Source organism: Dasypus novemcinctus, chromosome 5 (assembly GCF_030445035.2).
Source record: "Dasypus novemcinctus isolate mDasNov1 chromosome 5, mDasNov1.1.hap2, whole genome shotgun sequence".
NCBI lineage: Eukaryota > Metazoa > Chordata > Mammalia > Cingulata > Dasypodidae > Dasypus > Dasypus novemcinctus.
The window spans coordinates 161,985,257-162,001,827 of record NC_080677.1 but is presented as its reverse complement, the minus strand read 5'-3'; the positions used below and the strand labels follow the sequence as shown (position 1 = coordinate 162,001,827).

General features: G+C 48.9%; 1 protein-coding gene across 1 annotated transcript in view; it reads right to left on the bottom strand.

Moving 5' to 3' along the window:
* The window catches only part of PIP4K2A (phosphatidylinositol-5-phosphate 4-kinase type 2 alpha), a 142,007-nt gene that overhangs the window by 14,166 nt on the left and 111,270 nt on the right, over nt 1-16,571 (bottom strand). The window contains 2 exon segments of the mRNA XM_058297857.1: nt 2,292-2,405; nt 15,775-15,813. Of these exon segments, the coding sequence (XP_058153840.1) occupies nt 2,292-2,405; nt 15,775-15,813 (153 nt within the window).

Genomic DNA, 16,571 nt, shown 5'->3' with positions numbered 1-16,571 from the left:
TCAGATCCTCAAATCGAAGCATTAAGAAAGAAGGAGAAGCAAACAAAAACCTCTACTCAAACTCCAGCGGGCCAGTCTGCTAAATTGGAAAGCATGGAACGGATGAAAAAAGAATGAGATTAAATTCTAGCCTCATTATTAAGATCAGATGTCAAGCGACTTCACCATAATTATGTGCTTAAAAATTTAATGACGCTCCCGCATGAATTTCAAAACTAAGACACTGTTAGCAGCCACAGAGACTATTTTTCAATGAAAGAATGCTTTATCCCCGTCTCCATTTCAACAGAACCGCTAAGTGCGAGAGCTGCGTGTGGGATGAAACCCTCCCAGCCCTCTAATCAGCCACATTATCAGAGACCACAAAGGGAGCAGGGGGGGCCCTGTGTGCTTCAGCTCTAAGCTGAACAGCTTGAGTTACACTATTTCTAGAGTCTAAGTATTACAGTGCTATATACAGCCAACAGAAAAGAAGGTGAAAATTAAATTCTTTTGGCAGGTCACAGATAACCCCAAGGGCTATTGACCATAACTTAAAACAATTCTATTCTCAGGATCAAAGAGTTTCTGATTAGTCGATAAAAATTCAAAAGAGGATGTGTACCTGTTGGCCCTCGGTTATCAGTTAGATCAAGCTGGCCTTGACGCATGAGCAGGAATGCTTAGCGATTGGCGTCTGAATAATGACCACAGGCAAGAGGGAAAATGGAGGTGAACGAGAGGCCAGAGGAAGAGCGCGATGGGATAAAAGCGGACACTTGGGCCTCCTTCCTTCTATGCGGATTCTCCTGCAGGTGCGGACAACGTGCCTGTTAAACTACCAGGAGCAGTTTTGCACTGACTAGGTTTGTGTGAGTCTTGCAATGAAAGAGCTGTGAGGAGAAAAAGGAAATGAAAACATCGCTCTGCCTTCAAGGAGAGAACAGGCAAATGACCGCCCCTCTTGCTGGAGTCATTTCTATGGTTTTGCTTAATGATACGAGAAAGAAAATCTTTCCCTCTTTCAGCAGCAGACCTGACCTGGAGCGAGGGGACAGTATTTCAACATAGAAATGACTACAAGTGACAGCAACAGCGAAGTAAACCTTTGTTTAGTAACTGCCTAAAGCGATTCCCTTCCTGCTCTTGTGACTCACACTTCTGAGAATATAATATTGCCCTTGCCTCGAATTTACTTCTAAAAGAATAAGGGGAAAGCTGCAACACCTTTACAAAAGCAAAATGATAGAAAGGCATTTAAAAAACTATTTTTAAAACAATGCTTAAGAAGAAAACTCCTGGGAAGCGGACTTGGCACAGTGGTTAGGGCGTCCACCTACCACATGGGAGGTCCAGGGTTCAAACCCCGGGCCTCCTTGCCCCGTGTGGAGCTGGCCCATGCGCAGTGCTGATGCACGCAAGGAGTGCCCTGCCACGCGGGGGTGTCCCCTACGTAGGGGAGCCCCATGCACAAGGAGTGCGCCCCGTAAGGAGAGCCGCCCAGCATGAAAGAAAGCCCAGGAATGGCGCAGCACACACGGAGAGCTGACACAGCAAGATGATGCAACAAAAAGAAACACAGATTCCCGTGCTGCTGACAACAATGCAAGTGGACACAGAAGAACACACAGCGAATGGACAGAGAGAGCAGACAACTGGGGGCAGGGGTGGGGAAGGGGAGAGAAATAAATAAGTCTTTAAAAAGAAAAGAAAACTTCATCAAAGACTAAAAGCCCATTTCAACACATTATCCACCCCGTCCCCCGTCCCACCTGGCGAACTTGTGGACTGTCGCCATGGTGGGCCAGGCTGGCTCCCAGCTCTGATAAAGCTATCCACAGGGGCTGCTGGACACAACCAGAGCAGCCTGCGACGGAGGCTGAGTTTACCAACACGAGAGCTGTTCAGATGGAAGCACCCCAGGTGCACTTACCAAACACGGGGCTGGGAGCTACTCTGCTGTTGGACAGCACTGGTCCAGCCCGCCGCCCACTGCCCATGGCTTTCTGTGGGCAGGTCAGCGTCACAGGCCACCCCCACTAACAAAGAGGGACCTGAGGGTGAGGCCGCCCAGCAGGAGAAGCTGGTGCTTTTTTCCCACTTGTTTTCTAATGGGGAGAACTAAGAAACCAGCGCCTTTCTTCTTCAAACCAGCTCACGTGATACATGGTTCACGCTTTATCTCTGGTTTTGATGATGGAGTATATATTCAAATCTGTTGAAATCTGCGCATGAGTCTAAAAAAGCTCCTGGAAAACCAACGGTTTTGACCCTCACACCACTGAGCTGTTCACTGCATTGAACTTTCTTACCTCGACATCCTTTTTAAGTTTTTCCAGGAACACCTTTTTGTTGTTGTCATCAATATAAATCTTTTGGCCCTCGTTAATGAAATCATTGTCCTTTAACGTTGGCAGTTCTTTGGCCTAAAACAGATGAGGAAAAGAATAAGAATGAAGCTTGAATAAAATCTAAAAAGCACTCATGCCTTCCAACCCTGGAAACGTGAGTCTGCCCTGTGCACAGCAGGGGTTGCAGCCGAGGCAACGGAACGTGCGATGGCCTGAGGACCGCTAGGGGGCACCAAGGAGCTGTGACCGCTGGACACTAGGAATGGACAGAGTGGGGGATTTGGTAACACATTCCATGGTTTTCCCAGGAAGGGACATGACTGCTTTCTTGGAGTCACTTTATAGCAAGTCATTTCCTAAGTTTAGAATTTATATTCTTGGAATAATTTGTCAGGAACCCTTCAATTTTCTTACTGGTTTCAAACCAACTCCGCCTCCCCCCCCAAACACTTTTGGGGCAGCCTTTGTTGGCTTTCTGTTACAAATTGCATGTTATCTTGTCTCAGAAAAAGCCCATCATTGTCATTGTAACTACTTTTTTAAATCAGGGGGAACGTGCAGTCCAGAGGTTAGCCATCTGTTCCGTAAGCCTTCCTGCGCACACACCTCGCCTAAAGGAAATTCTGCTCTCGGTTGGATAAAGTCAAATAAAAATGTCTTGTTTTAATAAATCACAGGATCAAGACGCAAATTTTATCCTTTACAAATAAATATGAGATTTAGCTGGTAGGAAAACTGCGTTTATGCTGATGAGGAAAGTAACGGGCAACTGTCAAAAAAATGGGTCATGAGCAGAAAAACCTTCAGCCTGTACTGCAACGCAAGTTATAATACAGGCACGTAACTTAAAAAGAGTATAGATTTTAACCTATCCATTTGGCGCAACCGCCTTCAGTGAGAGTTCAGAACCAATCAAAACCCCTCCCTGCCTCTCAGCTAACAATCGCTTATTTTTTCCAGTTGAAAGGAATCCAACAAAATATATGGCCTTTCTTGGTATACTGCTGAAGCCCCAGATGGCTTCTTTTCCATACGCATGAACCGAATGAAAAAGAATAACACACACTGCCATCCCTTATTCAGGGCAAAAAAAGAAAACTTTCTGTTTACTTATTTAATCACCTTTTATGAGCTTGGACTGCTCAATTTTTCTCCGATTATGCCAAGTATATGATGCATGGAAGCATACATCTATCTGTAACACGCATGCATATGTGTTATGCAATTCTAAATTAGTAGCTTTGGATACTAATTTTAACTTTGAGAAAATCTGAACAGTTTTGCAAATATGAGTTTGATAAAACCACGTCAAATTAATAATCCTTATAAGAAGGGATAGCAAAGCTCAGGAATCCTAAGAGTCAATTCACTAAGCAGCTACTGCAAGGTACAGCTACTGCAAGGGACGCAGAAGAGAGCTGGTTCACATTTTCACTCAACAGGAGTGAATAAACTAGCATGGGAGACAGACACAAGGGTAAGTAGATAGCAAACAAGGCAGTAAGGAAAGGTAAGACGTACAGCTAAACAGTAAGATTCTGGGGCACAGTCAGAAAGACTTCTAAATGCTTTTACGTTGAATCATAAGAGTCTGGAGGAAATAAGATGCAATGCCATTCTACCCCAAATTAAGGATGGGCCTGGTAGACTCACCTCCTAAACCTGTCACTAATAATTAAAAAAATAGATGTTAAAAAAACCCAAACACAGCCCACCCAAAGCCTGCACGTGTAGAAGCTGACACGTTCCCGTCAAACGTCAAGGGGTCTCTCTTCCCACTGCTACTATAAACCCAATCAAAGTCCATGGTGAATGAAACGCAGCCTTCCCAAGTTTAAGGAAACTTATCAAGGGCAGTCCAGGGACAAGTGCTGGGAGCCATGGGCAAGCCAGGGCGGAAGCCAGCTCCACCCACCAAAGCAGACCAGAGGGGAAGGCTTGCGGTTCTCCCTGTAGTGACATGGCCATTTCAGTCTGAGCTGTGGGGATGGGAGCATGTGGGGTGGGGGGCATGGAGGAAGACAGCTGCCTCAACCCCTCAGCCCACCTGATCCCTGTAAGAGGAGGTAAGTGGGACCCCCGTTCCTGTGCTAGTGAGAGGAGGCTGAGGACGGGCCGCAGGGGCGTCCAGTCCATGTTGGATCGTGAGGTGCATCTGTGAGGAGCAGTGGCCCTCTGGGGCCGCCCAGCAGAATGCCCTCCTGTGACAGGGACGTGGGATCCCATCCCATAACACTACCCACCCGGGACCGTGCTGTTGAGCTTACTCGCGCGCTTTGAGGGCCTTAGGGCCAAGTTCAGATGGGATCCGGTTCAAGGAAGGGCACCTGCACTGGTGCCTGGACGGGTGGCGAGGCCGAGGCGTGCCCAGGTCTGCGGCTGGAGGAGAGCCTCACCCCGTCCCACAAACGCCCCCCTCCCCGTCTGCAGCATGGAGGGGCCCTGAGGCTCCAGTCAGGGTTCCACCCGCTTCTGGCCAGGGACAAGGGTCAGGTCCTAAACCTCCCAGAGGCAGTTTCCTCATGTAGAGGGGACCAGCAGCGCCACCGCCTTTGGCCCGCGGTGCGCCGTCGCTGACTCCCCAACGCGCTGAACGACTACGCGCAGCCTCGTTTTACAGACAGAGAGACAGGCGGCGGAGGGGTGAGGAATTGAGCCCCGGCCGCCCAGCCTGGGAAGTGCTGGGCTGAGCGCAACCCGGGAGCCTGTCTCCCAACTCCTCTGCTGGCAGGGGGCGCTGAGGACGGGGCTAGGAAATACGACGATGCGCTTAGAACAGTGAGCGGTCCTTATCGTCACCATCCCCACCGCGGCCGTCCTCACCACCATCACCACCACTATCACCACCATCATCGCCACCGCCATCACCACCATCACCATCGCCCCATGCCCACCTTCATCATCACCACTGTCATCATCACCGCTATCCCCATCATCACCATCACTGTGACATTTCACACCTTATAGTTATTGTCTATAATACTGGATTTAAAATTTGAGAGACTGCTTACAAAATACTTTGATTAAAAAAAAGAAATTTGACTAAATTAACTTCTTTTCTGCAAGAGCTAGGTAGAAAAGTGACTGGACAAGGATGCCCCTCAAGAAAACCCGCTGCTCAGCCTTCCTTCCTGTCTCAGCACGCTGCTGCCCGTGGGCAGCGTGGACAGTCAAGGCCACTGCTGTCAGTGGGGGCAGTGAGCGCCGCAGGAGTTAAGGAGCGGGTGAACGCGGTGAAATCGCTGGCAAGGGGCTGTGTGCAGGGCGGCCAGAGCGCACAGCGCTTTAGCCGCTGGGGCGTTTGCACGTAGGAGTTCTCCAAACCGAAGCCTCGTGGTCACCGGGTGCCTCTCAGCGACCCCGTCTGCTTTGTGCAGACAAGGGGGTGGCAGGAGCGCCGCGACCTGAGCAGCGCTAGGCCAGCACGCAGCCCCTGCCTGCGGCGGGAGGGGGTCGTGCCTCTACTGCCAGTTAGGTCCTCCCGCCAGCTTCCTGACGCCTGGGGCGTGGGAACTGCAGCAGCACACACCGTGCCTGCTGGGGAAGGGGAGACAGGGGGGTCCCCTGCCCCTTACAGCCCACCCAGTCCATGCTCCCGCCTCAGGGTCCCCAGCAGCTGCTCAGAGGCCCCGGCCGGCTGCAGCCCCTCATGGGCCTGCCGAGCGGGAGCTCGGCCGGGGTGGGCTGGGCTCAAACCGTCACTGCCCTCTGCTGATGTGGCAGGCAGGTGCAGAGAGGCAGCGAAGGTGTGACATAGCCAGGCTGCTCCCTGGAGCCTGCCCTCCTGCTCCCACTGCTCAGACGAAGCTGGACGCCGGTAGGACAAAGGTCCTGCAGTGTCCAGGGAAGCCGTGGCTTGCCTGGCTACAACGCCAGCTCTTCCAGGCCTAGCTGTGTGGCTTTAGGCAAGTTACTTAGCCTCTCTGTGACCTGGTTTCCTCGTGTTTAAGCAGGGATCAGCACCACGAGGACGCCGTGAGGACTGCACGAGCTCATTCCCTGGGAGCACGAGGCTCCCGCGAACACGGCTGCGGCATCCGCTCCCCGCGCCCTCCAGCGAGGCTGGGACAGGAGCCGCGTCAGCGGAGCCAGGGCGGGCTCCCCTCTGCCGCCGCCTTTTAAATGTGCTGGCACGGCCGGCGCTTTTCCAGGAGCGGCGTGGCCTCACCAGTTGCTCAGTCGGCCGGAACCTCAGTTTCCGGCTCTGCCCAGTGGGGGGTTAATGAAGCCCACGGAGCAGGGTGGGTGTGGGGGCCCGCCGGGGCCCACGGGCTCCACTCACACCCGGGCGTGAGCGTCCTTCCCTTCTGCTCTCAAGAAGCAGGCTCTGGACTCCGGGGGCGCGGCATCCTCCGCGTGGACATGGCCCTTTGTTCTCACGGTTTACTGAGAGGCGCTAGCACCCCCTCCCGGCCCCGGGCCCCCCGGCTTCCCAGCTCTTGGCTTCCTCCTGGTGCCCTGGGGACGTTCTCACGCCACGACAGCTCCCCAAACTTCAGACGCGAATTCTCCTGGCTAGAAAAGCCTCGGGGGTCCCCTGCCGAAGCCACCTCAGCAGGAGAACCCAACTGAAAACACCTTGAGAATAAAACGCAGCTGCACGATGGTAAAACTGGACACAGTGAGCTGCTGGATCGCGGGAGCAGCTTATATGTACGATACTGATTCATATGGAATAAAACGGAACAATTTAAAAATATTGGCCAAAGGGGGAAGCATGCTGACTTTGCTGTCACCTGTTCCCTGTGGGTTCGTTTTTCCTCGGTGCGGCTGCACCAGTGGGTAATTTAGGGGGTTCTCTCTTGCTGACCTAAGCAAAGGGAGCCAGAAGTCAAAGCCAAAATAGTGGGGGGCCATGAATCCTTTGGGAACCATGAACTACAAAAAAGGAAGTTGTTTCGGTTCAAACATTCCTTCCCCTTTGTGGCGACGCTGTCGGGGGCACAGCTTTGGTTTCTTTCAAGGCACAGCATTTCCGAGGCTGTCCCTGAGTGAGTGTAGGAACCTCGATTGTAAGAAACACACACAGTAGGTAAGGATACTGGGGACGGTCCAACACACCTGGGGTGTGAGGGAAACGCATGAGCGTGGCTGGACATTCTACACGGACTCTCCATAGCTTCGCAGCCTGCAGAGGGCCACGGCCCGGGCAAGTTTTGAAATGTGAAAAGCTCCTGGATATAAATCATGACTTATTATCCCCAGGGTTCAAGGAGATGTAAATGATCTCTAAGGAGGGCGGGGTTTAAGATGAGGAGAAGGGCATTCCCAACCAACAGCTAGAACCTTCCGCACGCCCTCCTTTAGAAGCGAGAGCGTGTCTCTGTGGACAGCTCAGCCAAGAGCTGCGGAGAGCAGGTGGCTGCCAGAGAGCAGCCCTGCAGCCGCTGAGGGCGGGCAGACCGCGCTGCCTCCTTTCCATCAGGACCAGCAGGAAAGGCTCACAGACACACAGACACACGGCATTACAGCTTGCCCTGCTAACAGAAAAACACTTATTACTTAGCACTTTCTACTTAAAAATTCAAAATGACTAAGAACATTGGCAGAAACCCCGAAGATAAAACCAGAAAAGAAATGTCTTGTCCAAAGGATTTACATTTTTTAATTCATTTCAAAGGGAAGTTAACCCATAGGTAATCTTTCTATATTTCATTAGGTTCTGTGATTTGATGTTCAGTAATTTTGGATATTTTACGGTTTAGTGAAACCAGAAATTACGTGGAAATTCTATTTTAGTGAGCTTCAAAGGATCAGATGATCTTTTAGGTGAGTCCTAAAAAGTTTACAAAAAACACAAATATTTAAAATCGGTATTTATACTCCAAAACACAACTTCAAATGCACAGAATTCAAACCAAAATAACAATGGATTTTATGATCACTATGTACTTCTATTAAATTATGCAAAAAGAGTCCACACTATTTTAAATTGCAACAGAGGAAAAAATACAGGTGTGTGAAATGCATGCAGCCAAAATCTACATAATACGGAGCCAAGCTTTTCTTATTTTTGTCCGCCTGGAAACCTTACCGGGACGATGAAGTGGCTCTTGGCCACACTTGGGTGTTTAATGCAAACAGGATTTTGGCACCAGAAGGTTTCAATGCAAAGGATAATGCATATCACAGTACCCTGTGATTAGAGGACTGGTATTTCAGAAAGAAATGAATTTCTGTTCAGTGTGCTCATTTGGCAACCCATTTAAATGAGCTCTAATTGTAAGCCTTGTTGTCAAAGGCTGTTGCCTGGTGTCCTTTGATGGGCTGTTACTGGGACACACAGGGCTGAGTTCACAATGTAAAAAATACATGCTAATTACCGTCTTACGTTAGGGAGTACTCGTGTTTTCAATTTGCTTGTTTTTAAAAGCTCACGTATATGAAAATAAACTTACAGGAAAAAAAATAAACCCTCTTTCATCAGGCTTGCCAAAAAACTTCATAAAATCAGAATCTGTGGGGCTGATTCCAGAAGTATTTGTATAATTTTAGGTAATCCTTATGCTGGGGCTGGGTTAAAGATAATTTGATGGGATAATATAACGTCATATACGTGGTATCGATTTTGGGGTAATAAGAGAGGCAGAGATTTATAATAAAGTCTGTTCTGCTTCTCAAAACTTCCAAGTCACAACCGGATCCATGAAAAGGTAAACTGGTGAATATGGACAAAGTTCCTACAGAAGTAGCAAAGATAAGAGGTATTTTCTCATAAAAACGACGTCCAGCAACCCCCAGAGCAACACAACCGAGAGCCCCCACGTTTTGGATTTCACGGCTCGGACAGGGATCTACCAGGTCATTAATTACTTCTAATTTCCACAAGGAAAACAAGGCAAATGTTGACAGCTCTGGCCAGCACCAGGATGGGATGTTCCATAAGGCTTATTTGGAGCCTGCTTTTCCACGTGTAACTGCGTGAGGAACGTACACTTCAGCGCACCTGGAAGACAGGCTGCCCTCAGGAAGGAGGCACGGGACGGGGTACGTTCTTGTGGGATTTTGCAATTCGGAATTGTTAAGCCCGACGGGACCCAGCTGTTTGTTGTTTCTGCTGAACTTCTCAAGACAATATTTAAGAAGTGATGTTTATTCCTTCTCCGATGTTGGCCTACTTTTATGAACGCAACTGCCCTCTAACTCAGAGCAGACTCCTCTGCAGCCTGTGGGCGCCAGGTCAGCTGCGTGCACGGCCCCCGCGGTGGAGGGTGTGCGAGGCGCCCCAAATCTGGTCAGCGGGAGCTGCTGCCTGGACTTCCAGGAAGAGACGTCGAGCTGCAAACGCAAGGGGTCTGCTCAGCCCCAGAGCTTCTGGCTTGACAGCAACTTCGTGAAGGTCATTATTTTATTATTTTACTGACGATGCATCTGCAGCAGCTTGGCTCAAATTCTGAAAAAAGAATTCAGGCCACGTAACTGAACATTAGAAGAATTTTCTTAGTCCCAACTCTTCCGGAACCGACAGAACGAACTGTTAGCTTTAAAAAAAAATGTCATTATTTAAGCACTGCTCTGTGGGTGCTTGTGAACTTGTATTCGAGCTCATTCCAGTGAGATAAAAATTAGTCTAGGGCGACTGAGAGTTCACGCGCCACCACTGGGCAGGCTGGCTTGAGGACGTCATGCTGTTGACAAACCTCCAGAAGACGTTTAAAGACGCATGTGCTCTTTCTCACAGGCCACTCTTTCCAGTGAGGACAATTTCTAATGAATTCAATTTTAAAAACTCTGCTTTCCAGAGTAAGGCTCATGGTTTACATTCCAGGGTCCCTGACGCTTGCTTAGCCATCTGTTGATAAAATCCAGGGGGTCAGTTTTCCCATTAATGATAACATTGCCTCGAGCTGGAACAGGCAGCACTTTTTTTTTTAAAGATTTATTTCTCTCCCCTTCCCCTCACTCCGTTGTCTGCTGTGTCCATTCGCTGTGTGTTCTTCTGTGTCCACTTGTACTCTCGTCAGGTGGCACTGGGAATCTGTGTCATCTTGTTGTGTCAGCTCTGTGTGTGGCGGCACCACTCCTGGGCGGGTTGCGCTTCTCTTGTGCAGGGCAGCTCTCCTTACGGGGCGCACTCCTTGCGCATGGGGCTCCCCTACGCAGGGGACACCCCTGCATGGCACAGCACTCCTTGCGCGCATCAGCACTGCGCGTGGGCCAGCTCCACACGGGTCAGGAGGCCCTGTGATTGAACCCTGGACCGCCCTTGTGGTAGACGGATGCCCTATCCATTGAGCCAAATCCACTTTCCCAGGCGGCATTTTAAGGACAGTCAAATCTAGGGCTTCTCAAGGTGAAGGCTGTGGCAGAAGCACAGCGCTGGCAGAGGGTCCAGGAAAACTGCCTATGAAACGAGCGATTCTTGAACATACTAAGGCATGAAAACCAAGGAGACGCGCAGACCCTAATTTTATAGATGAGGACAGAGTCAAAGGACTTAGCCCCAAACCCCAAATGTCCGCTCACAGAGCAGGGGCCCCCTCTGCTCCAAGCGCTCCCCGCCCAGCCCCTTTCCTACAACATCGCAAGGGCAGCACAACATCACAAGGGGGGGAGACGCCCCCCGGCACTCTGAACGCCTGGACGGGTACTGCCGGTCCGCTGGCCAGCAAGGACAAAGGCCTCCTGTCCATCTTTGGAGAAAAGGAACTTATAGACCAAGGTTAAAGCGGAAGCTGAAGTTAGGGCCTACAGGACACGAGTATCTCCTGTAACTAATCACCCTCTGGCAGCGAAAACGAAGCCCTTTTTAACCGATGGCCAAAGAGCGAGCGGCAGAGGGACGTGAACTGGGGCTCTTCTGCCTTAACACAGGGTAGCTGCCTCCCTGGGCACCTCGCCTCGAATTGCAGCCTGGAGGATCAGAGAGAGGTAGGAACTACCTATAATTTCTCACAATTCAAGGCCACAAAAGGAAGGCCGAAAACAGGCTCCAGGAAGCATCTTCAGATCTAAGGGTATTAAGGATGAATTCTCATGACCCTTCTGTCAGTAATAGGTAAAATGGCAGAGACGGTGAGCAGCACTTAATTGAACATCTAAGGATCAACAAGGCGATTTTTTTTTGGAACTCGTTATCTAAGTGCCAACAAGGATTACTGCCAATATAGTTATACAAATGTCAACTGCAAGGCAACTGTTTTCTTTCAGCTGCGTCCAGGAGGCGGTTATATGCTTAAAAGAATCTTCTTCTGACCCTGACTCCCTTATGCAGGTTTTCCTCTACCTAATAACCAGACGTGGGTTTTTGAGAAGAACCGTGCAGATGATGAACAAAATGCATATCTGTGTAAAGCCCCAGGGCTCTCTCAAGAACAGGGGTTTTTTGAAGAGTCAGGTCAAATCGCCCAGAAATCAAGTGCGTCCAGTTATGTTTTGTTTTACTCCTCTGGAATCCCTGCTGTGGAGCTGACTTGCTGGCAGCAGGCTCAGACTGTCATTTGTAAAAAGCAGTCCTCTCAGCTATAATTACTAATTTGATGTCACACTGGAATTGCTGCGCAGATGTGAAAAGATCGACCACGGAGAGCTATGCCTTTCTCTGCCTCATTTGGAGAATGCTAAACTGCCGGAGCCATGAATGGAAGATGCCCTTCTATTACAAAGGAAAGAATTAAAGAATAAAACAAGTCACAGCAGCTGTCAGGATTTGACTTTTTTTTTTTTAAGAAGAAGCACTGTTCTTTTATTTTTAAAATTCAGGACATCTGTACATGTATGTTCAGATATTTGTTACCATGAAAGTGATTCCAATATTGCTGGAATATAACTGCTTTATTTCCTCTAGTTGCATGTTTGTTAGTATGCTAATGCAAATCAAACTAATTATGTGTCAAAGCTGAAATCTATGGGATGGGTCCTGCCTGCACCCATATCACTAAATATTTGAAATGACAGTTTTAACACTTGTTGTCAACAAGTTAAAAGTATGGGAGATTAAAACAGTTGTAATGATTCAAAAGAAAGAAAAACCGAGAAGAGTCAGAATTCAGATTACTAATTAAACCATGCCAATGGAGTTTCTCTATGAAAATTGTTTGTTGTACAATGACAATCATTTTGTAGAGAATACGGTTACACAATTATAGACATGAAAATCATATTCTTTCAAATAGGTTACTTTCATTTATAAAAGGTTCAAATGCAGAAAACAAATATTTTCAGTCTCACCGAATTTCTAACCAGAGTAGGACATGACTCCTGGGGATGAGCCTCCCTGGCACTGAGGGACTATTACCAAGCTCCCACTAGTGATGCATTTGGAAAAGGACATAGACCAAAAGGAGGAAATATTAAATACAAATGAGTTTTTATGGCTAAGAGATTTCAAAGTGAGTCAGATGGTTGTTCTGGAGGTTATGCTTCATGTCTCAGTAGGATCTCATTGACTACCACAGTAAACCATGTCTTAAGCAGTGGGGCTCCTGAGGGCTCCTGAGACATCTAGACACTATAGGCAGGGCAGATAACTTCAGGAATTTGGCACCCTGTCAGTGGGCCTTACTTTGGAATATATGCTCCCCAATATAACAGAGTTAGACTCATTTATAATTTTCCTACACAGGGCTCTTCTGCTCCTTTTATTTGAACTTATAACCACCACTCTATTCATAAAATATATGTCCCAGAGACTTAAATCTTCAGTCTGTTCATATGCCAGTTGAGCTCTGAATCTCAGCAGAGTTGCAACACCTACTCTCCAGTCACTGGACTCCCCCTAGACAACTAACAAAAGTGAGTTGATGAACACCATCATCCCCCGAAACAGAGTATCTATAGCTGCAAGCAAGACAGTTCCATCCATCTGCCCCATGGAATCTAAGCGCCTTCTCAATCAGAAACAGAGTGGCCATCACCATCTGAAAATCCTCAAGGTTGAGAAATGAACGAACATAAGGGGGGAATGCAACTATGGACTAATGTAGGCTTATTGATCTAGTAACTTTGATATAAAGACTGTGAATACCAGAGGTTCTGAGGGGAGTGAGAAGGAAGAACAGGTATAACTTGGGGCATTTTGGGGACATTGGAATTGTCCTGCATGACATTGCAATGAAGGATACGGACCATTACACATTTTATCAAAACCTATAAAACTGTGTGGTGCAAAGTGTGAACTATAATGTAAATTATAGATCATGATTAGTAGCAGTGCTTCAATATGTGTTCATCAATTGTAACAAATGTACCATACTAATGAAAGATGTTGTTAATGGGGGAAAGTGTGAGTAGGGGAGGAGGTGAATTATATAGGAATCGCCTATACATTTATTTTGTTTTTTGTTTGATATTTTTAGGAGGTACTGGGGATTGAATCCAGAACCTCATACATGAGAAGCAGGCACTCAACCACTGAACTACATCTGCTCCCCAATGAGAAAATTGGTTTTTGTTTGCTTGTTTGTTTGTTTTGTTTTTAGGAGGTATCAGAGATCAAACTTGGGACCTTATATATGGGAAGCAGGTGCTCAACCACTTGAGCTACATCTGCTCATCTTCCCTATATTTTTGATGTAACATTTATATAATCTAAAGCTTCTTTAAGAGTAAAAAAAAAAATTTCTAACTGGGAATAATAGTGATGAGTTTGATAGCTTGATGATTTTATTTGTGAGATAAAGAATGCCATGCTTTTCAGAAGGGTCAAAAATATTAACTGATCATGGGAAGAAAACTTGAAAATCAGCAGAAAAGAAAAGGACTAACAAAGTATAAATAATGGAAGGCATATTTGGGGACCCTGTATTTTTTTATGATTTTTTATGATTTTTCATAAACCTACAACTTCTCTAATGAAAAAAAGGAAGTATTTTACAACTCAGAAGCCAGATGTTTTTCAGATAGGTCTAGCTCCACGACTACTAATTTTATTTATTTTTATGTGTTGTAGAGAAAATGTCGCCTCAAGTGTTTTTAGGTTATACATCAACTGCCAAGTTAGAGAGACACAGTGACTTACAGTTGACGAAAGCACACACACCTCCATCAACTACCAACTTTAACGATGCTGACATCCTATCTCTTCAAGACACTTGCTTCCCTGCATTCGTACACAGAAGGGGAGTGGCCATTTGAAGCCACTCCCTTCTGCAAGAAGTGCTATCCTCAACCCCAAGCACGAAACAGAGTATAGAGCACTGAGTTCTCCTGGGGAAGATGACGTACTGAAAAGGTCTATGCTGGACTTCAACGTTCACAGTGTGAGATGGGGTGACCCTGACGGGGAGGCTTACGTGTCAACCTGGCTGGGTGCGATGCACAGCTATCTCAGCACCTGCCAGGCTGGGTGTGGCTGCCGAGGGGTTCTGCAGGCGTGACCAAGGTCCACCACAGGCTGACTCCAGGTAAAGGCTGCCCATGAAAATGTGGGCGAGCCTCTTTCAATCGGCTGATCGCCTTCTGAGCAAACCAGACATGGTTAGCTAAGGTGAGGCCAAACTGAATGAGGTGGGCTTTCACCTGGCGTGGCTCACGAACAGAGGGAGATCCTATGCAGCTGGCCAGCAGAAGCCAGAGGAGGGGCTGAGGGGACAGGTCACCCCGGGACGGAGGTGGAGACGCCACCAGCACAACGCTGCAGGCTTCGGATGAAGTGCAGTCGGCTGATGTCTGGCCTGGGACTTCTGGCTTTGGAAACCAGGAGGTGATATATTCCTGCTGTTTAAGCCAACCCACTCTGTGGTATTTGTCACAGCAGCCCTGGCAAACCGAGATGCTATTCTAATTAAAGCATTCCATTAAGAGCATTTCATGAGAAACAAACAGCAAACCAGCTATCCCATGGATGGGTTAAGAAAAGATACTTCCCAGGGTGATGGACAGGCTGAGAGTACGGTGGTGATGCCTGGGTCAGTTAAATTTACATACAGAAAGCTACTTCCCAAATTCTTATTCCAACTGATCCTTCAAGGTGAATCTATCTATAATCTGCATAATAAATTAAATGTGGTTCAAATACTGCCTCATGTCCAAGGAAAGATAGTCTGTGGTCTCCCCATCCCTGTTCTTTCTGTAATCGTGTCTTGACATTTAACACGTGGAAAGGAAAGCCTTCTGGCGGAATCCCAGCCAGCAGCCTCATTTTACAGGTGAGACGATGGGCGCCCAGAGGGCACAGCACCCCAGGGCCGGCCAGGTGCTGGAACAGCGGCTGGAGGACACACGTTCACTGCCCAGGGGCTGTGTTTCCAAGAGGGGTGGCAGGGAGAACAGGCGATGGGGCGACTTTCCACCACACTTACAAGTAACGGCTACTTGGTTCCCAACAAAGCGAGGATCTGCTCACCAGGGGCGGGAAACGAAGGAGGGACACCCCCGCCACGGCTACGCAATGGTGGCAGTGACAGGGACCGGAGGGAACCCAGGGGAGAAAAGAAAAGACGTAATGAAAGGGGGAGGCCCCGCCAGCACCCCGGGATGTGGGGAGGGGCGGCACAGGGCTCACCTTTTCTTTGTCGCTTGCTTCTCTGGCCACAGTAGAGCCCTGAAACACAAAGACACAGTAAAAACACGCACACTCAGTGTTGGCCTCCCCGGCCAAACCTATCACGGTGCTTCTCACGGAGCTCAGGTGTAAATCAGCACCCACTGTGCCCTGGAGGCTCAGCCTCAGTGGGCTCTCCCCCACCTCCGGTCACTTCTCTCTGCCCAGCCCAGGGGATGCTCCCCCTCCAGAAGTGTGCTCCCCTGCAGGTGCGCTCCCCCTGCAGGTATGCTCCCCCACCAGGTATGCTCATTCTCCAGGTGTGCTTCCCTCCAGGTGCACTCCCCTTCCGGAAGTGTGTTCCCCCTCCAGGTGTGCTCCCCTGAAGGTGTGTTCCTCCTGCAGGTGTGTTCCCCCTCCAGGTGTACTCCTCCTCCAGGTGTGCTCCCCTTGCAGAGGTGTGCTCCCCTGCAGGTGCACTCCCCTCCAGGTGTGCTTTCCCTCCAGGTGAGCTCCCCTTCCAGGAGTGTGCTCCCCTCTGGGTGTGATTTCCCTCCAGGTTTGCTTTCCCTCCAGGAGTGGGGTACCTGTCCACTGGCCCCCAGGCCTCCCCCATCATTTCACCTGCATTGCAACTGGTAGAAGTCAGAGAGCCTGACACCCTCCTGAATCATAATGTACTAGACCTCTGGGCCAAGGTGACGTGCCCTGCTGGCTGCAGCGGCCCACAGGCAGGCCGCCCTCCTCCTCCCTGGCCGCGGGGCGGGTCCGGGCCCTCTGACTGCACCCTGGAAGCCCCGCCACCCCCTCCCTGCTGC